This window comes from Caretta caretta, chromosome 13 (genome assembly GCF_965140235.1).
Source record: "Caretta caretta isolate rCarCar2 chromosome 13, rCarCar1.hap1, whole genome shotgun sequence".
Classification (NCBI taxonomy): Eukaryota; Metazoa; Chordata; order Testudines; family Cheloniidae; genus Caretta; species Caretta caretta.
In genome coordinates, this window is record NC_134218.1 from 35,971,473 (window position 1) to 35,993,137 (window position 21,665).

Genomic DNA, 21,665 nt, shown 5'->3' on the forward strand with positions numbered 1-21,665 from the left:
GGGCTGGCCCTTGGTCTCTGTTGTTCCACTTCGTATGATGCTGTCCTTGGCTCAGAGACTTGAGCCTGACTTTCCCCCTCCCGGCTAGGTGCCCTGACCACTGGCCCACAGTCAGTCCCACCAGCTCGTGGCTGTTTGGTTATCTGACACCCATATGAGGCTTAGAAAAGACCTGGATCAGAATGTGTCCTCCCACCAGGCAGGACCCTATAATAAGGATCTCAACTGGGGTCTCCTCCATCCCAGGTAAGTGCTCCAACCACAGAGCTCTAGAGCAGTGGTTCTCAACCAGTGCTCCAGGGTCTGCGAAAGACTCAGACTGAAAACGGACTGACCAGAATCCAGCTATATGTAGAGACGTAGATTTCCAATGGCTCCATGCTGCCACTCAAAATTTCCAAAGAAGTCTGCATCGCCATTCAAAACTTTTTAGGAGCCCGCCAATGAAAAAAGGTTGAGAACCGCTGCTCTGGAGTATGCAGAAGCGTCCCCTCCTCCTCCAGGGCTTAGACTGAGCCAGGGGTCAGGGCTGAGGGGGCTGACGCTGGCCCACTGACCGCAATTTAGGAACGCACCAGGTTAGGCAGCAGCTGAGTGGGATTTGGAGGATAAGTGTATGTCTACACAGCAACTAGATAGCTGGGAACCTCCAACTTCGCAGGGTCCTAGAGCCCTGACATCTACACAGCAGTGAAACAGCTCCGCAGCCTGAGCCCCAGAAGCCTGAGTCGACTGACACGGGCCAACTGCTGGTGCCTACTCACTGTGTAAACTCTCAATGGATCTGCCCGAGTCACCTCTGCTATCTGAGTAGTTTTCCCTCTGCACTGTGGGGCTGCCTTAGTCCCGGGGGACTGATCAGCTGCTCAGAGTCAGAGCTGACCAGGGCTGCATCTCCATTTGCCTTCCTGAGAGAAATACTTGACACATTGTGACCATCAAACAGTAGTTAAAGAGACAGACAGACAGGTGGTTGTGTAGGGGGAGGGACCGACTGACACCACTCACCGACCATGGACCTCATCGACAACAGATTTTATTCATTATTTATTTATTACAAAAGAAAAACAACAACCTTTAAACATATGATAAAACAAAAAGAACCTTCCAAAAAAAATATACCACCGCTCTGTACACACACACACACTCAGCAGGGCCCTGGGCCACACCCACTGTGAAAGGGCCCTAAGGAAGTCCGACCCCCAAACCTACAGGGACTAGGCAGCTACAACACCCCTTAATAACCTTTGAACGTCCCCATGTCATAAGCCAGACAAACCAAGGGGGGTCAGGGCCAGTGATTCCAGCCCATGGGAAGGAAACAGGAAGGGGGAGTGTGGAAAAGGAGAAAAGGCAGGGCACAGGTGCAGATGGAAGAGCCATTGGTGGCCTTGGTAGAGGTCTCCTAGTCCCAGTGCAATTTCTTCACACCTGGGATCAGCTCATTGGAGTGATTTATTGGGGTACCAGGGGCAGAGCCTGGGTAGAGCTCATTGCTATGGGAGATTGGACAAAGTTGAGTGGAGAGAGAGTGGGAAAAGAGGGACCTCTGTCCCTCTTTTGGGGGGGGGGGGAGGGAGAAATCACTCAGTCCCCATCCTTTGCCTCCATACCCAGTTGTAAATCCCCTGCTGCCCCACAAGCCTCTCAAAGCCATTATACTCATGGGACCCACTAGGGGGCAGCAGAAAACAGGACAAGTCCAACCCCTCCAGCAGCAGCATGGAGGGCAAGGAGCTATCTTTGCACATTCCCTCCCCACAGCATCATTCACTCTGTGCTCGGTATGCCACAGTAGCTGCCGCCTGGTTGCCAGGTCCCTGCATCTTGCCGTTCACCACCAGCAGGAGTGGGGTATCCAGACGGATCCCAGGGAAGGAGAAGCTCTGGGGGTACCGTGAAGACAGAGAAGTCAGTCAGAAGGGTGGTTAACTCTGAATCCTACTGATGACTGTTTGCACATTATGGGTTGAAAAATTCCCCACCCATCTATGAGGCAGGGCAAATTCCACTGTTAACTCCTACTGATGGTGATTTTCATTTCATGTGCTGAGGTTTTTAAACCTGCCTAAGGGATCTGGGTGCCCAAATTTAACAAGTGTCAAGAGCCCAAATTCCCTAGGCAGCTGCAAAAAACCTGAAGAGCCAGTGTGTCGTCCTCCCACCTTCCAGCAGAAGACTGAGATGTGTTCTAGTGAGGGAGGAGGTGCCCAGTCTCCCAGCAACGGTGTGAAAATTAACTCTTTCCTTGCTGGGCAGTTAGTGGGCTTCTGCTTCCCTGGACGTGGGAGTGATTATTGGGGTAGGGAATTGCAACCCCCCTCCCCCAATTCAAAGGCATTTCCTCTACCCCATAACAAGGGGGCTGGGAAAGACACATCGCCCCCATCATACTGTGACAAAGGCCCCATCACTCTGGCGTCTGTGGCCCTGTAACTGAGGTCTAACAGCTCACATAGGAAGTGATGCACGTAGCAGACAGGAAGTCTCGAGTTCATTCATGCCTTCCGCCACCACAGTGGGGGTGGGAAGATACAACAGGTGGAGGGAGGGGCATGAGGAAAGGGTGGGGATTAACCTTTAAACTGACGAAGAGCTACAGTCCTATATCAACCTGCTATCTCTGGTGTCTTCCCATATCCCTCCACCCACAGGGCCAGGGCTAGGAATCCCACCAGCACTAAGCCAGGGGCAGGGAGGACCGAGCCACACTCACCTTGCCCTGGTGCTGGACGTGGTGATGCCGGAGATGCGGCTCAGGGATGGCCACTGAGTCGCCGATGAGCACACCCCAGCTCTGGACCATGTTATAAACAGTGACAGCAAAACAGGGGCCCTTGGAGTCAGCCAGGCCGAATGTGCTGCCAGAAAACCAGGCGAGAGTGTGAGTAAGGTGATGGGACAGGAGGTGAGGGGATGGATGGATGGTGCTGAGGATGCATAGATGGAAAGCCACATGGATGGCTATGAGAATGGCTGGATGGGTGTACGGAACTGAGGAAACGGATGGATGGAGTTCAGGACACACAGATGGACAGAGCTCAGAATGGACAGAGCTCAGGACTCACAGATGTGTAGCAGGAGAATAGGCAACATCAACAGAAAGCACTAAAGTTGGAGGGATGGACAGATGGTACTCACAAGGGCACCTTCTCATCCGTGGTGAGGCTGAAGATCACCCTTCCCAGCACTACGGCCCCCGTGTTCACACCTGGCTGTAGGGCACTCAGAAGCCGATGCTCCAGTGCCACCTTCTGGCCTGAGGACCCCTGGTACCGCCCATCCCCACAGGGGCCCAGCTGGGATGGGCGCAGGCTTCCCAACATGCTCTGCAGCTTCTTAACCTTCACTTTGCCCTGCAGGGGGAGGAAGGAGAGCAGGGTCACTGACTGAGACATGTCTCCCTGTAGGCCAGCCAGGGAAGGGCAGGGAGCAGGGGAGATGCTCTACCTTGTTCTCCAGGAGACTGGTGAGTCGCTCCAGGAAATCCAGAAGCTGCTGGTGGCGCTGCTGGGGTTCGGGCCAGGTTGGATCAAGGGCCGCAGCATGGGAAAACCCCTCCAGGGCCTCCGTGTAATTCTCCTCATATTTATGCAGCTAACCCAAGTGAAACACAGCATAGTGCTACTGTTACAGCAGTGGGGCTTGGCACCAGGACTCCTGGGTTCTGTTGCAGGCCTGAGGGGGTCTAGTGGGTTAGAGTGAGGGGGCTGGGAGCAAGGACTCCTGGTTTCCATTCCTGGCTCAAAGTGTGAGGGGAGTAGGGAGAAGCCCCTACTGGGTTAGAGCAGCGTGTGCAGGGAATCAGGATTCCTGGGTTCAATTCCTGGCTCTGGGAGGAGAGTGGGGTCTAGTGGTTAGCCAGAAAGTAGCAGTGACGCACACACACTGAGCAGGGCTCATTCCTTCCAGCAGGGGGCAGCAGGCACAGGGACACAGAGCCCCCTAAAATCACACTGGGACACTGATGCTGGCACTGCCTCCCAGGGGAGAGTGCCCCTCCTGAGCCCCTGACACCTTTCAGTAACACCTTCCACTCCCCTCCCTCCCACCTTCTCACCGTAGCTCTGTTGAGGTGCAGGTCCGGGTTACAGGATGCTGTAGGATCCACCTTTTCCTAGTGTGGAGAGGAAATCAACATCAGAGCGCCCCCTGCTGAGCCTTCTGCCCTGCTCCCTGCAGCACAGGGCTCCCTTGCAACCAGCAGAAGACAGGGCAGTACCTACCGCCTGGGCATAGGCACTTAGGGCCTGCTGGGAGATACTGGGGTTCTGGCCGGTGTTGAAAAACAGCGAGAGGTAGGCATTTCCCAAGATGTCTGCGGCAGAGAGACACAGAGGTTAGCACGGAGAACACACGGACATCAAAGAAGATGAACAGCTGGCTGGTTGGAGGCATATAGCTGTGAATAGAGGATTAAATGGATGACTACAGCTGAGGATGGGTGGAGAGATGGTTATAGCTGAGGATGGACAGACTGAGGCATATAGCTGAGGGGAATGGATGGCTACAGCTCAGGATGGAGGGATGGCGGGACATTGAGGATGGAGGTTGAATGGATGGAGGGATGGATATAGCTGAGGATGGTGGGTTGAATGGAGGGATGGTGAGACATAGCTGAAAATGGAGGATTGAATGTAGGGATATTGCTGGGGTACATTATCCTCCCCCCAGAGTCAGGTGAAGGGCAGGAAGTTGCAGAGCATACTGAGAAGCCTGAGCCCTTCCCAACTGGTACAATGTTGGGTCCCAGTGTCCCTTGAAGCAGGGAGTTAACAGGAGCGGTGCCTGGGGGCGGGAAAGGAGCTGTCACTCACACCACGAGCGGCCATCCCGCATATCCATCTGGACAGCCAGCTTGGCCTGCCGGACACTGTCCATGACATTCTGGGCGTGCTGCTCTGTGCTCTCGGCTCGCAGCTGCCGCAGCACCATCGACAGATTCTGCAGCGAGACCTTGTTCTTCCGCTGTGGAGGAGACACGGAGCCAGGGTCAGCGACTCAGCCCGGCTTCTCACCTCCCCTCCTCTGCCTTCAGATCAGCCAGCCTGGTCTCTCCTTCCCTCCGCACCCCTCAATCGGCCCTTCGGCCCAGCCAGCCCTGTCTCCCCTTCCCAGGATCAGTCCCTCAGCCCAGCCCCCACCTCTCCCCCCAGATCGGCCCCTTGGCCCCAGCTACCCAGCCCTCCAATGGGCAGCTGGGTCTCTCCCCTTTCTACCCCTGGTATTGGCCACCCCAGCCCACCGGTATGCATGGAGGTGGAACTCACATGCCCCAGGGCCCCAGAGAAGCAGGTGTGGGCTGCTGTGATGTCACCCTTTTTCCAGTAGGCCTCGCCCAGCTGGTTCCAGGCCTCCACCAGCTCCGGGTCCAGCTTCACAGCCTTGGCCAGCAGCTCCTCAGCCTCGGGATTGTAGTCAGGTGTAATGTTCAGAGCCTTCCCCTTCAGCATCAACGCCTGAGCCCGGCCCTGGGAACAGCCTGGAGAGATAGAGCAGCAAAGGGAGGGCATAGCCTGTGGCTCAAATCCCCTCCGGCCCCAGGGCATTGGGCTGGCTGGGTCAGGGAGTGAGGAATGTGGCATGAGGCCTTTCCCTTCTAGGGAGTGCCAGCTCCAATCCAGCCCCAGGGGGCCCTAGGTCTGGCTGGCTCATGGGGGTGGGGAATGGGATACCAGGTTTTCCCCTCTAGGGGAGGGCTTGCATTTCCCTCTTATACCCGGTTACCATCTATCTCGCCCATCTGCTGTAGTGTTTTCTCCATTTCCTCCACCACGTCCTGCTGCTTTCTCCCAGCATCCTCCATGCTGTGGCTTTCAAAGTAGTGATCCCGGAAATAGTACAGGCCATCGACCAATTCCTGTGAGGATGAGGGACAGGTGGATGAGAGAGGCAGGGGTGGGAAGGAGCACATCAGTAAACTACACCCTAGCAGCAGCTGCCTAAGGGGGCATGTAGCCTGGCAGTTAAGGCACTGGACTAGCACTCAAGAAACCTGCGTTCAAAGCCCAGTTTTACCGGAGACTATGCCTGTAACCTTGGGTAAGTCAGTAGGCTAGGAATTTCAAAGGAGCCTAAAGGAATGAGGCCCCCAAATGACACTGAAAGCCAACTGAGCTCCTAACTCCTTTGGCCTCATTTGCAAATCCCTGTAACTGAATCTCTCCATGCCTAGGTTGGGATTTTCAAAGCTGGCTAAGGAATCTGGAAATCAGTTCCCATTATTATATGTATTACCATAGCGCCTAGGAGCCCAGTCATGGCCCAGGGCTCCTTTGTGCTAGATGCTGTACAAACACAAAAAAGAAAAGGAGGACTTGTGGCACCTTAGAGACTAACCAATTTATTTGAGCATAAGCTTCTGAAACCTGTACAAACACAGAACAAAATGGCTGTCCCAGCTCCAGAGAGCTAATTCCTGGGAACTGGGCTTCCCAATCCAATACGCTGTTCTGATCTCATCAATTTTAGATGACAAGCTCTTCAGGGAGGCATTGTCTCACTGTGGGTCTGTGCAGCATCCGGCACAATGGACCCTCACTTCAGTCAGGGTCTTGGCAGCACCTGGCACAACAGGATTCCGATCTTATTAGAGGTCTGTGCGGTACCTGCACAGCGAGGCCATGATCACACTTGGGTATCATTCTAAGTGCCCAGAGGATCAATCTGTAGATATGAGCCCTATCACCAGACGTACAGGCCTCGCATACTGCAGCCTCTCATGGCTTTCACCACGGTTATTATTAATAATATGTCTTATGGTAGCTCTTGTCCAACGTCAGAGCGCACATTGTGCCAGGCGCTGCACAGACCCCGACCGAAATCAGGGCCCCCACTGTGCCGGGCGCTGCACAGACCCCCGACCGAGATCAGGGCCCCCACTGTGCCGGGCGCTGCACAGACCCCCGACCGAGATCAGGGCCCCCACTGTGCCGGGCGCTGCACAGACCCCCGACCGAGATCAGGGCCCCCACTGTGCCGGGCGCTGCACAGACCCCCGACCGAGATCAGGGCCCCCACTGTGCCGGGCGCTGCACAGACCCCGACCAAGATCAGGGCCCCCATTGTGCCGGGCACTGCACAGACCCTGACAGAGGCCCCCTATTGTGCTGGGCACTGCACAGACACAATGGGAGACAGACCCTGCTCTGAAAAGCTCCCCTGTCTAAACAGGCAAAGGAATGACCATCTCCCCATTTTATAAACAGGGAAAGTGAGGCACAGAGGGGGAAGTGACCTCCCCAAGCTCAATGGTGGAAGTGGAAATGGGACCCAAGTCTAGTGCCCCAGATGGCCTCTTAAAGCCCCAAATCTCAGTGACCCTAACACAGTCAGATTCCTCCCCCCTCCATCTGCTAATGATTTTAATTACAAACCCAATACACAGTTGATAAAGGCAGTGTACAAATGTTACATCCCAGGGCATTTTACAGGCTGTTTCCCATTACAGGCCTGTTATTTGCACCCATCTTGGGCTGGGGACTTTAAAGAGCAAAAGGAAAATGGCTAAACCCACCCAGATGCTGAGAGAGAGGGTGCAGGGAAAAACACATGACAAAGGGAAGAGGTTAATTCACACACAGGGATTGCAAAAGCAGAAGGCACTGTAAGGGAGATATAGGGCAAGGCTCTGTGTGTGTGTCTGTGCATGTAACAAAAGGATTTGTGTGTGTGCACCTCTTTGTGTTTGTGCAGGAATCAGTGTGTGTATCCGAGTGGATGCGCAGTGATCAGTGTGTGTGTCATTGTGTGGGTGCATCGTGTGCGAGCAGGGATCAGTGTGTGCGCAGGGATGAGTGACGGGGTGTGTGTGTGTGTGTGTTCAGGGAACAGTGTGTGTTTTTGTGCAGGGATCAGAATGTGAGTCGTGTTTCATTGTGTGTGTGTGTGCGCACGCAGGGATCAGTGCACGTGCATCGGTGTGTGTCTGTGCTTTGCTCGTGTGTGCACACTGCTTTGTGTGTCTGTATGTGTGTGCATATCTGTGTGCGTATCGGGCGATCGGTGTGTCTGTGCCTTGCTGTGTGTGTGTCTCACAGCCCGCAGGAGCCGGCAGACGCAGAGTTCGCCCCCCCGGCCGTGGCCACTCAGCCAGGCAGCAGCCCCCCCGGTACCTGCAGGGTTTGCAAGGCCTGGCGGCTTCCTCCTGCTCCCTCCTCAGCCATGTTTGCGAGCTCCGCCCCTCCCTCCACCTCGGCGCCTCCGCGCGCTCCGGGCTGGGCTGCGGACCGAGCAGGGACATCTACAGGGTCGGCGGGGGAACGCTGCACAGCGCCGCTGGCTCTCCCTCCCCCCGCACCCGCAACCACGCCCTTGCCACACACCCCCCACACCAGCCCCTGCATCGCAACACCCCCCAGACACACAGCCCCTGCAATCTTTAAAAAAGGGAAGAAGGAGGATCCTGGGAACTACAGGCCAGTCAGCCTCACCTCAGTCCCTGGAAAAATCATGGAGCAGGTCCTCAAAGAATCAATCCTGAAGCACTTGCATGAGAGGAAAGTGATCAGGAACAGTCAGCATGGATTCACCAAGGGAAGGTCATGCCTGACTAATCTAATCGCCTTCTATGATGAAATTACTGGTTCTGTGGATGAAGGGAAAGCAGTGGACGTGTTGTTCCTTGACTTTAGCAAAGCTTTTGACACAGTCTCCCACAGTATTCTTGTCAGCAAGTTAAGGAAGTATGGGCTGGATGAATGCACTACAAGGTGGGTAGAAAGCTGGCTAGATTGTCGGGCTGAACGGGTAGTGATCAATGGCTCCATGTCTAGTTGGCAGCCGGTATCAAGTGGAGAGCCCCAAGGGTCGGTCCTGGGGCCGGTTTTGTTCAATATCTTCATAAATGATCTGGAGGATGGTGTGGATTGCACTCTCAGCAAATTTGCAGATGATACTAAACTGGGAGGAGTGGTAGATACGCTGGAGGGGAGGGATAGGATACAGAAGGACCTAGACAAATTGGAGGATTGGGCCAAAAGAAATCTGATGAGGTTCAATAAGGATAAGTGCAGGGTCCTGCACTTAGGACGGAAGAACCCAATGCACAGCTACAGACTAGGGACCGAATGGCTAGGCAGCAGTTCTGCGGAAAAGGACCTAGGGGTGACAGTGGACGAGAAGCTGGATATGAGTCAGCGGTGTGCCCTTGTTGCCAAGAAGGGCAATGGCATTTTGGGATGTATAAGTAGGGGCATAGCGAGCAGATCGAGGGACGTGATCGTTCCCCTCTATTCGACATTGGTGAGGCCTCATCTGGAGTACTGTGTCCAGTTTTGGGCCCCACACTTCAAGAAGGATGTGGATAAATTGGAGAGAGTCCAGCAAAGGGCAACAAAAATGATTAGGGGTCTGGAACACATGAGTTATGAGGAGAGGCTGAGGGAGCTGGGATTGTTTAGCCTGCAGAAGAGAAGAATGAGGGGGGATTTGATAGCTGCTTTCAACTACCTGAAAGGGGGTTCCAAAGAGGATGGCTCTAGACTGTTCTCAATGGTAGCAGATGACAGAACGAGGAGTAATGGTCTCAAGCTGCAGTGGGGGAGGTTTAGATTGGATATTAGGAAAAACTTTTTCACTAAGAGGGTGGTGAAACACTGGAATGCGTTACCTAGGGAGGTGGTAGAATCTCCTTCCTTAGAGGTTTTTAAGGTCAGGCTTGACAAAGCCCTGGCTGGGATGATTTAACTGGGAATTGGTCCTCCTTCGAGCAGGGGGTTGGACTAGATGACCTTCTGGGGTCCCTTCCAACCCTTATATTCTATGATTCTATGATTGCTCTGCACACACACCCAGCTCTTACACTGCACCCCCCACAGACCCGCATTGCTCTGCACACACACACACAGCTCCTGCACCCCTCCACACCCAGCTCTTACACTGCACCCCCCACAGACCCGCATTGCTCTGCACACACACACACAGCTCCTGCACCCCTCCACACCCAGCTCTTACACTGCACCCCCCACAGACCCGCATTGCTCTGCACACACACACAGCTCCTGCACCCCTCCACACCCAGCTCTTACACTGCACCCCCCACAGCCCCTGCATTGCTCTGCACGCACACACAGCTCCTGCACCCCTCCACACCCAGCTCTTACACTGCACCCCCCACAGCCCCTGCATTGCTCTGCGCACACACACACACAGCTCCTGCACCCCCCCACAGCTCCTACATTGATCTGCACACACAGTTTTTACACTGCACCCCCCACAGCCCCGCATTGATCTGCACAAACACACACCCAGCTCCTGCACTGCACCCCCCACAGACCCACATTGATCTGCACACACACACAGCTCCTGCACCCCCCACAGCCCCTACATTCATCTGCACTCACATAGCTCCTGCACTACACCCCCCCACACACACAGCCCCTGCATTACTCTGCACACACAGTTCCTGCACTGCACACACACCCCCAGTCTCTCTTCTGCACCCTCCGCCCAGAGCCCTTGCATTGCTCTGCACACACCCAGCTCTTGCACTGCACTCCCCACAACTCCTGCATTGCTCTGCACACAGAGGGCTCCTGTACTGCACACCACCACCGCCACTACCCCTGTATTGCTCTGCACAAACATACACAGCCGATTGCTCCCTCCCCCCACAGCTCCTGTATTCCTCCCCCCCCCCCCTTCCACACACAACCCCTACATTCACACACACACACTCACACACAGTTCTGGCATTGGTCCCCACACCTCCCCCCATTTACCAGCCCTCTACAGCCGAGCCTGGGGTCTCCACACTGCCCACCTCGCCCACTCCAGGGATCTCTTTTTAATTCCATGCCCTGCTAGGGTTGCCAATATCCATGTTTCTCCAGGATCATCCCTTCGTAGCTGCCCTGGGAAGTCGGTCTGGGAGCCTGGTACGTGCTGCCAGCTGTCCAGTGTGACGGTCTCAGGACCATTGCGGCTGTCCCATGTTTTTGCATCTCAGAGGTGGCAGCCCTACAAACCTCCCAATAGTGTTGGGTTTTGTGGGACTGTCCTGCTTTGATGCCAAGCCCCATGTCCCAGTTGAAGCAGCTCCTGTCCTGGGGCTGGCTGGGCTCGGTTCCCTGCTCCAGGCATTGTGCCCTGACTCCTGGTGCATGGGGTTGAAGTTGTGACTGGTTCCCCCTGTGGTGCCACCTGGAAGTGGGGTTCCACTGAACCCTCTGACCCACCAGCCTGGGCTCCCTCTCACACTATGCTGCTGTGATAAACTGTAGACCACTCCCAGACTTACACTCTTACCAGCATTTGCACAGGCAGGGACACACCCAGCTGCAGTTACATGCAGGCTGACCAAACAATAGAGAGGCTACAGCCAAGGTACCCTCAGCTTCCCAACTTAGGACGCCAGAGCTGTACTGCTGTGCCCTGGTCAAAACTCCGACCAGTATGAATTTATTACCTGGAGAGGATGTGGAGAGGAATATGCAACAAACTTGTGTTAACCAAGTTGAAATTTTTCCCCAGACATTTAGTTAAAGGCTCATTGGTTTAGATTAAAACATAAAACAAGTTTATTAACTACAAAAAGATAGATTGAGTGATTATAAGGGATAGCAAAAGATCAAAGCAGATTACCTAGTAAATAAATAAAAATGCAAACTGATCCTAAGATACTAGAAAGACTGGATATGAATTAGCTATTTCTCACCATGACTGATGATACAAGCAGGCTTGCAGTTGTCAAGGCACAAGCTGCAGTTGTCAAGGCACAAGCTGCACTTGCTTTGCAGCTTGGGCTCCCGAACCCCACTCCAAGTCCTTTTCTTCCAGAGCTTCTCTCAGGTGTTGAGTTGTGGGGGAGTGAAGAACCATAGATGTCACTCCCTGTCTTATATAGATTTTCCATATAGCGGGAACCCTTTGTTTCAAACTTGGGTCTCAGACCAGTTTGTGGAAAAATACAGGTACCCAAATGGAGGTCAGAGTCATGTGGCCTGGTCACATACCCTTGCAGAGTCATAGCAGCCATTACTTACAGGTTGTCTGGAGCGTTCTCAGGAAGGCTCACCAGGTGGGAAATAAACTTCTCCTAAGGCCTGTTGTTTTTCCTAATGGCCCATTACCCTGAATAGGCCCTTCCCAACTATCTAGACTGGAAGCATCTTCCGGAGTGGGTGTCACCCAGGTGTAACTACATTTGAAATACAGATACATAGTCAATATCCATAACTTTAGACACAAAAATGGTAATAGGATAGGATAATAATATTCACATAGGATAATAATATTCAGCAAATCATAACTTTTCCAATGACACCTCACAGGATTCATCTTGTACAAATTGCATTATAATTATGTCATAATGATCATAATCGTCTCCCCATGATGAATATGGGGTGCAGTGTCACAGAAGCAATGCTTGTATTTAGCCTGGCCCCGTCGAGTGGGGACACAGCCAGGCCATACATGGACATCGTTGTGACTCTGTACACCAGGAGACAGAGCACAACACCTGGACCGGGGAGCCTAGCCCAGCCATCCCTGCAGGACAGGAGTTGCCACCATAGGGCGAGCATGGAACAGGCTTGCTCTGCAACTCCCCCCGCCACCCCGCCAGCCACCCACCCTGGGGGCAGCACCTGACCCCCCCAGAGGCCTCCCACCCCCAGGCAGCACCTAGCCCCTCACATCCCCAGGCCTCCTTTCCCCTGGAGGCAGCACCCATCCAACTTTAGCCACTTGAAATATTGGCATATTGGAAATATGACCCTACCCCAGCCTGTGCTGCTCACCTAGGGTTGCTGACTTTCCGATTTCTGAAAACAGGACACCCCTGCTCCGCCCTCTTCCTTGAGGCCCTGTCCCCTGCTCCGCCCCCTCCCCAAGGCTCTCCCCCAAACTCACTCCTCTCCCCTCCAATCAAAACAAAAACACCGAAATCCCAAAGCAGGAATTATTGCAGAAAATGGCATGTTTCCTACCCCCTCTTTCAATCTTAACCTTTATCACATGTTCTGAGGAAAAGGGGGTGTTTGAAAATTTGCTACAATACCTATACTCATATTTGTCAGGGTGCTCTGGGAAGTGTCAAGGAGTTGCTCATTACTCTTGCAATAGGTACCATTACCTATATCCCTAACACTGCACCGAACCAGAGATGCTATAGAAAAGAAGAGGGAAAAGACTGCTGCCATAATAACCCTTCAACAGAGAACAGCTGGGATACTGATAGTTACTACACAAGGTACTGTGTATCAACATGAAATATAAAAAAAGAAAATGCATTTCAGCAACAGAAACCTGCTATGATTCTCCCTCTCTCCTCTATACAATGAAAGCAAAACATGGACTTTTGCTTGCTGTATTTTCATTTTGGCTGAAAAGTTAATTCTTGCCCTCTCCTCTGTCCAAAGAGACAGCACCCTAGCCTTACCTTCACCAGAATCACATTTAGATTAGGTGAAACACTCCTCTCTACAGAGATCTCTGTGCTATACACAGAAAAAGTTCCATGGCTCAGCTACGCAAGTCCTGTAATAACCACAAACAGGCAGTGGGTATTTAGGACCCTCTTTAAAACACATCACTAAGGAAAAAATGTAGGGAGAAGGAGAGATACTGACTCTACTGAGCTAAACCTCCAGCGCACCCCGCCCCTCCAAAAAAAAGGTTCCTAAAAAAGTTAAAGACCTTTAAATAAGCTCTAATACTGACACAATGACCACCCCCCCAAACACACATATACACACTGGAGGCGAGGATGCAACATATAGTAATTCCAGGGTGTTGGGATCCAGGGTCAGATTGTGGTCTCTGTGTTTCTCCTGCGAGGGGAACTGACTCTAGGTCCTGCGGGGAGGGGGCAGGGTCCACGCTCGAGAAGGGGAGTGAGCCTCAGAGCCAGCAGCTGAAGGGGCTGGCTGGGGACATGTTGGTTCTGGGCTGTGTGCGCAGGGTGTGGGAAGGGGTTTGCAGCGAAGTGAAATGCTACTTGCAGCCCTCTCCCCACACCAGGGGGCCAGCGGAGCCCCTCCGCCTTCGGAAGAAGGGATCCTCCCGCTGGGGCTGAGCGGGAGCCTCCTTCCCCGTGGTCTGCCCCGGGCGCTGGGCAGGAGCTTGCTGATAGGCGGAGGGTGGGGAACGCGTCCTACCCCGGCCACTCACCTGTGCAAGACGGGAGCTGGAGGGTTCCTGCCCAGGGTGGGGTGGGGCAGGGCAGGAGCAGCAGTGGGAACGGGAGGAGTGGCAGAGCCCACACTGCTCTGGGTGCGCTCTCACTGCCTATCGCCGCAGCTGTTGCTGCCCGTTGCTGATGCTGCTTCCGCTGGAGGATGTGGCCTGGTGGCAAGGGAGACTCTGTCATGGGCACGTGCTGGGGGAAGCAATGGAGGGGGCATGGCTGCCGGCTCTGTGCCATGATCCCCTTGCAGCGCCTCCTGCCCACCAGCCCGTCTCCTTGGCCCCAGCTGTTCCGGTGCCCCTGCAGGTGGCAACCGGACTTTTGGTGTCTGATTTGTGTTTCAGACTGGACACTGTCAGACCAGATTTTCTGGTCGAACACTGGACACCTGGTAACCCTACCCCCCTCCCCATGATGTGCACACCCTGCCATTCACCTCCGATGATTTACATCCACTCCCCTGCAACCTGGCCTGTGCTCCCCAAGCCACCCACCTCCCTCCCTCCCGTGATCCTTCCTTGATCTCACACAACCCACCTTACCCGTGCTGCCCGCCTCCCACACTGCAGAGACCCTTGATCCAATTAGAAACGAAGATGCAAAAGATCAATTTTTTTCCCTTTCTATTTTTGCTAATCTTATTTCTAAGAGGGTGAACAACCTATTTACAAAGGTGACTTTATACAGTGCACAAATCCATCGGCTGTGAGATGTCAAAACTGACCCTGCTTCTACCATTCTGGGGCTGAAAGATTTTAAATCCTGGTGAAAGTGAAGGGTAAATAATGAATGTGAAATTAACACAGATGAACTTTAAGTGGGGGAGAAATAACTGCAAATGAAATGTACCCAGAGGAACATGCTGGATAACACCGAGAAACACACACACAGGAGGAACACAAGCATAGATATAGAAGCAAAAACACACCTACACAAAGCTATGCACGTACACACCCATAGAGCTACGCACTCTATGACATTCAGAGATAAACACACACAGCAAAAGACCCTGCCCGTGTGTTTCAGAGTAACAGCCGTGTTAGTCTGTATTCGCAAAAAGAAAAGGAGGACTTGTGGCACCTTAGAGACTAACCAATTTATTTGAGCATGAGCTTTCGTGAGCTACAGCTCACTTCATCGGACACACAAAAGCAAAAGACACACCAGTATACACACAGATTTAAACACACATTGTCTTACACACACAACACACAACTATCTAGATTTATACAAACGCACCCATGAATAACTTGACCCACATACATACACAGAGGCAATACACAACAGGGTACACACTTGCATAGATTTGCATGCATACATAGAGACAAACACACACACACACAAATACATTCTCACACACGGAGACAATGATGTAAGTGTAACCCATTGAGCAGAGTACAATGGAACCAGGCCCAGATCCTCAGAAGTATTAAAGTGCCTTTGAGGATCATCTTGGTCCAAGAGCGATGGGATACTAAATTATGCTGTGGCAGGTGCTCGGTATGCCCCATTCCCACATCCGTCTACATCAGAGTCCCCCAGTCTCCCCGTTCAATGGCAGGAGCTGTGTGTGTGTGTGCCCCAATTCCCCATTCTTTCCCTCCCCTCATGTCAAGGGCTCTTTCTGCACTCTATTCCTCTCTAGGCCAGGAGCTGTGTGCCTCCTTCCCCCAAACTATTTCCCCCACCAGAGTCTGTGCACTCCCAGTTCTTTGCCCCAGCATGGCGAAGGAGGAGGAGGGGAGATGTGCATGTCCCCCTCTTCCTCACCCCATTATTGGTCTAGAAGCTATTCAGGGTGCCAAATGTTAAATTCTGTTGGTAGGACACACAAATTAGATAGGGGCACTGTTATAGGGGAAGGGGTTAATGGCTGCCATCAACCAGTTCTTGAGTCTATCGTCAACTGCAGAGTTGCCTGAATCTGCAGTTGTGCTACACAGCTGGCAAAGGCTCCATGTGTCCACCCATCTCTCTCTCCCCTGCATTTTCCCTTTCTGTTTTCCAATTTTCTCCCAAATAAACAGGTTCTTAGCCCTCAGAAACTCAAACATTCCCTGAAAAATTGGAAAGGCGTGCAGTGTTCAAAAGTGATCACATTACACATGTACAGACAAATACACGGAAATGCTATCAAATTGAGCGAGACTGTCACACACAGTAAAAAGGCAATCTCGTTAGAAGAATAAAACTGCAACTTCTGCCATAATAAGGAGTTCAAAATTTTTTTGGAGAATTACAAAATTTTTAGATTCATCCTGGTTTAAATTTAAAGACATGATTTTGGGGAAATGCTTGTTTCTTGTGTTCAGCTGAATCCCCACAAGCTAGTTCAAACTCTTGAGGATCAAATGCCTCACGTTTTCTGGGATGGCCCTGGTTTTGAGGGTCCAGCATGGCATCTCTGCTCATGACATTGAGAATCTGTCCTGACTCCCATATAACCCAGGACCGTCTAAACTCAAAACCACACATTGCTGAATTCAGTTCACACAGCCCTAGCGTTCAACTCCATCTCTCTCACTGCCTCCCAGCTGTTCAGCACAAGAACTGTAATATGTAGAAGACCTGCAGTGGTGGCTGCCCACTCAGTGGGAAAGGATCTACATCTGTTTATTTGGGGCGGAGAGAAAAGAGAATGATAGAGGAAGCCAACATTGGGAGCACAAAATAAGGGTCTGAGCTAGTGTCAGACGAGTCTGCACCTACAGGGTGAGGGAGACATAGTTTAAATACGCTTAAGTTAAGGATTTTCAAATCTATGGCATTTGCCTGTTAAATTCCCATTAATTTTTTGAATGGGAACCGAGTGTCCAAATCCTGAGCACATTTGAAAATCTCAGCGTAACCTAAACGGTGTTGGTAGTAGAAAACAGACAGTGGACACGGGAGAGTAAATTCACAGAAGAGTGGAAAGTAATTTTGGACCCAGCAGTAAATAGACCGATGTTGATAATCATCCGGATCCTCAATTTTGTACAAGCCCATGGATATTACAATGACTAGGAACTTTAAAAATATCTGGGCAGACATTGTATCTCAGACATGAGGTCAAACCCTAACTCACTTTACAGAAAGGGCAACTGAAAAGCCTTCAGATAGCAATGGATTAGGGATGGGATTTTCAAAAGGTGCCTAAAACAGCATATCATCTAACTCCCTTAAGCCTCCTGTGAAAATCCCAACCACAGCCACGACTGACCTGGGCTGAATTCAGACCAGTGGATTAGAGTTGAGAAAGCTCCATTTCCCCCTCAGTTCTACCACTGTCCGTTTGTACAAAAAATACCCAACTCTTACACATCCATTCTAGTTTAATTATCCTGGTTTTAGTACAGCCTTTCCTGGACATAACTTCAAAGAGTCCTTGTAATACAGATCAGAGACAGGGCAAATCTTTTAATCTTCAGGCCCCAAATTCTCTCTTACAGTTGATGCTGGTGGAGAGAAAGATACATTTTCCTTGAAGGTTCATCTCAAATCATCCCTGTAAAGATAAGGAATCTCAGTATTAAAGATGCAGAATGCAGCACACAACTGCCTCTTAGAAAACTAGATAGCTTAACTGTACTAACTCCTCCCAGCTGAGGCCAGCATAGCTCCTACTGCTTCAGCTCAGGCAATCTTTCAGCTCACATAGTAATTTTACAGTCTGGTTACCGTAGCCAACTGCCTAAAGTTTACAGAGAAATAGGTACAGAGCAGGTGGTTTTTCAACCCCATTTCTTTCCCTAAAAGTCCAGTCCCCTTCTGCCTCTTTGAGTGTCTGACCCCGCAAAATTCAGAAGGTGCCAACGGACGGCCAAACCCATCCAAGAGCACTCTGAGTGAAGAAAGGCCAAGTTTCATCTGCGATGACACAAAATCCCACTGCCCATGGCTCATGGCAGCAAGAGGAACAGTCATCGCGGCCACTCTCCCTTAAATGAGCAGCTCTGAAAGCAACAGGATTCTCTAGAGAGATACACCATGAATTTCTCTAAAGAGCAAACCTTTACTAAGCAGTTTCCTTACTAAAATCCTGCAGAAAGGAGTTCCTGTTCATGTGTGCAGAAAGATACAGCTTTCTGAAAGCATCTGCAGCTTCAGGTACTGAAAGACGGCCTGGCAATGTTTGGAAGATCAGTTCAGAGACTGGTTTCAGAGTAGCAGCCATGTTAGTCTGTATCCGCAAAAAGAAAAGGAGTACTTGTGGCACTTTAGAGACTAACAAAATGTATTTATTTATATCTCTAAGGTGCCACAAGTACTCCTTTTCTTTTTAGTTCAAAGACTGTCACTGAATGCGGAACGCATGTTATACTCTATGCGGGACATTTGTTAACTGCCGTGTCTGCCACAGTACCTCTTTCTTGCCCCATACCTGCCCCCATGGTGACATTGGCGGGGGGTGCCAATATGGGGCCATGCTAACCAACTGGATGGATACGAACTTCCAACAGCACTTACATCTGTGATTCCTATAAGGGATCCAGAGCGAGGAGGGAGAAGAGAAACCAGCCAATTTTGTTTTCAGAGTTCCTGCCCCTACAGATACAAGGAGGAAATGTTTCCAGGTCAACGGAGAGAGAGAGAGAGAAGAAGGGGGAGGGGGAAGAGCTACCAACTGCATGGAAAACTTTTCCTTGCATCTATGCCCCTCCTTCATTTGCACAAAAACCAGATCCATGTTTCTGAAGAGTTTGCATGGATCTGCTACTTATTCTTCTCACTGCCTGGGACTTTATCCATTGGAGACCATTAGAACATCAGCTTTCCCCCAAATCAGATGTCAGCTGCAGGTGTTTGTTTCATTAGTCTGCTCAGGGCATGTGTACAATCAGGGTAGATCAGGTGAAACACGGACTGAACATGCGGTTCATCACAGCAGACCCCTCCTAGTCCTACAAGTGGCGATGTGGTTGCCCCTCCCACACACAAACCTCCACCCAGGACTCTGAAACCTCAAGTGGTTGAGAATTTTAGCTGCTTCCTCACCCAACTTCCTCGTGTTCCAACATGAGCTCCCCAACTCTACCTACAAAAAGAAGACGGATAAAATCCCTGCATGCATAAACAGGGGAGTATCCAGTAGAAGCAGGGAGGTGATTTTACCCATGTATATGGCACTGGTGAGTCTAATACTGGAATACCGCATCCAGTTCTGGTGTCCCAATTTTAATACGGACGCTGAAAAATTGGAGACGGATACCTTTCTAGGAGGGATGCTTTACGCAAACACAATCAGTGGGATTGCTAGGTGAAATTCTCCAGCTGGTATTAAACTGGAGATCAGACTAGGCAATCTAGAGGTTCCATCTGGCCTATGAAGATCTGGCTTTTCAATAAGGCCATACGAGCAGCTTCTAAGGGCATAGCCGTTCCAGCCAGGGAAATGGCGCAGTGAAGTTAACTCGAGACGCAGTGGGGTGAGAAGGGCTCATGCAGGGAACTATTTTAAAGCAGCATACGTGGAGACGGGGGGCTAATGGTTGAGTTTTAGAAATGGGAAGGAGTCAGGGAGTCATAGGGAATTACTAGGTGACTTTCTATGCCCCCTGCGATGCAGGAAGTCAGTCTAGATAGTCATAATGTTCCCTCCTGGCCTTAAATATTGACCCCCATCTACTAGATTTCATTGCAGGCACAAAATGGGAGAGGGAATTAATGCTTCTCTCCATCCTTGATGTAGTTGGGTCTGTTCAGGGCACGTGTCATCAGGTGAAAGATGGACTTAACATACTCATGGCAGACTCCACCCATGCCCTCAAACCCAGCTGTGACACCACCAATGGCAAAGCACAGAGCGGTCTCATGGGTCCGAGAAGAAATGCCTTGAGGGGAGAGCCGGCCCTCAACACCCACCCTCAAGATAGTTGTGTGGTTAAAGTTCTGGACTAGGACATCTGGGATCAGTTCTCAGCTCCGCCACAGACACCCTGGGTGACCTCAAACAAGTCCTTTTAAATCTCTGATTTTGGTGCCTAACTCCACTGGGCTCCTTTGAAAAAAATCTCAGCCGTCAGCTCTCTGTACCTCAGTTCCCCATCTGTAATGCTGATGCTTCCTGTCTTCCATCCTTTATAACCTAAGCAGACAAAGTCAACAAAAATCTTTGTAACAGGGATGGTTGCTAAGCGTCTGTACAACCCCCAACACAGAAGGGCCTCTAGGCAACAGTGTAACATAACTAATAATAAAACAGTGGATGGGCCCCATCAAGTGAAGCATCCTGCCTCCAGCAACACACCTCTGGCTACTCCCCGCTACCCCTCACAGAGATCAGAGCAAGCCCTGAAAGCACAGGAGCTGATTATCCTTATCTCAGCTCATGTAGGCTGTAAAAGCACTCAGTCTCTTTTCTTTAAGGCCCTACTCAGCAGAAAACCCTTACCCTACTGTACTTGGTGCTCAGATCCGGGGTGTTTCATTTCAGCCCATTTTCAAGATTCAGTTACTTCATTTGTCCACTTCACCCCAATCGTTTCATGGGGTTGGGGTGTCAGTCTCCAGCCTCTCCACCACCTGAAACAGGCAAAGAAACATTCATAAAACTATAACCCACAAAGCCTCTTCCTCTGCCCTGCTGCTGCAGCTATACCAGAGATCAGAGTTGCTTCTGGACCCATCTAAACTGAATTCCCCAGCACACCACAGGCCAGTTCTACCTGGGCACATCTAGGCAGGAAGAGCTAGCACTGTACATGGAGGGGAAGACAGCAGGACTAAAATGAAGTCACTTCTGGGGTGGAGAGAGACAGCCAGAGCAAAGTGCAACAGGAGAAGGGAGGGAAATATTTTAGCACAACGATTCTCAACTGGGGGCCCGCGGCTGGTCCATGAAGTAGGGCCAGCATTAGGCTGGTTGGGGCTGTGATAAATGAAGGGGGGGGGGGGGAAGAGCTCCCTTTTATGGACACCCAGCCAGTAGCTATAAAATCCCTCTTAGTAGCTGTTCTCTAATTGCTCTACCTGTAAAGGGTTAAAAAGTCTCACTGCTATGCATAGGTAAAAGGAACTGAGTGGGCACCTGACCAAAAGAACCAATGGGAAGGCTAGAATTTTTAATTTTGAAACAAAGATTCCCCTTTTCTCCCTCTGTGGTTGTTCTCCCAGAGAGAGGGGGCAGGGCAGAGTTATGGTGTAAGAAGCTTGGGGCCAGGTATGAAAAATCCTCAGTATCATACCTTGAAACTACTCATTTTAAACCCCAGGTATGTAAGTAGATTAGGAAATGTTCAGGAAGAAGCATTTAGGTTTATCTCTTTTTATTTGTTTATGGCTTGTGGACTCCTCTGTGCTAACCCCAGGTGCTTTTGTTTTGCTTGTAACCTTTAAGCTGGATCTCAAGAAAGATATTCTTGATGCTTAATCCTTGTATTTTTTTGTTTGTTTGTTTTTTTACATCTAGCAAAAGCCTAAATTCACAGATATAATTTCTCTCTTTTTAAAATTAAAAAAATGTACCTTTTTTAAGAGTAGAATTGGATTTGTGTGTCTTAAGAGGTTTGTGCATGTTGTTTAATTACATGGTGGCAACAGCTGATTTCCCTTCCTC

General features: G+C 51.0%; 2 protein-coding genes and 2 non-coding genes across 10 annotated transcripts in view; all 4 read right to left on the bottom strand.

Annotated features, from left to right (window-relative positions):
* Positions 1-1,020: 1,020 nt before the first annotated feature.
* Positions 1,021-8,252, bottom strand: TTC5 (tetratricopeptide repeat domain 5). The gene is made up of 10 exons (XM_048834879.2): positions 8,115-8,252; positions 5,728-5,860; positions 5,271-5,482; positions 4,818-4,968; positions 4,227-4,318; positions 4,061-4,117; positions 3,451-3,597; positions 3,142-3,356; positions 2,717-2,861; positions 1,021-1,886 (listed from the first exon to the last, which is right to left on the bottom strand). The coding sequence occupies exons 1-10, from the start codon at positions 8,163-8,165 to the stop codon at positions 1,767-1,769; spliced, it is 1,323 nt and encodes a 440-aa protein (XP_048690836.1). The 5' UTR covers positions 8,166-8,252; the 3' UTR covers positions 1,021-1,766.
* A 9,172-nt stretch (positions 8,253-17,424) lies between these two features.
* CCNB1IP1 (cyclin B1 interacting protein 1) overlaps positions 17,425-21,665 on the bottom strand; it is a 43,537-nt gene continuing 39,296 nt past the window's right edge. For 4 of the 7 annotated variants that reach the window (XR_012664756.1, XR_007354418.2, XR_012664758.1 and 1 more), the window contains 3 exons: positions 20,502-20,632; positions 18,578-18,655; positions 17,425-17,615 (listed from right to left, as the gene is read on the bottom strand). The gene's annotated coding sequence lies outside the window, so the exon portion shown is untranslated. The other 3 variants (XR_012664754.1, XR_012664760.1, XR_012664755.1) reach the window with 3 other exon arrangements.
* LOC125629485 (small nucleolar RNA SNORA79) lies at positions 17,889-18,036 on the bottom strand. Its single transcript, XR_007354424.1, has one exon. It is a non-coding gene; the product is annotated as a small nucleolar RNA SNORA79 (small nucleolar RNA).
* Positions 18,924-19,001, bottom strand: LOC125629487 (small nucleolar RNA SNORD126). The gene has a single exon (XR_007354426.1). It is a non-coding gene; the product is annotated as a small nucleolar RNA SNORD126 (small nucleolar RNA).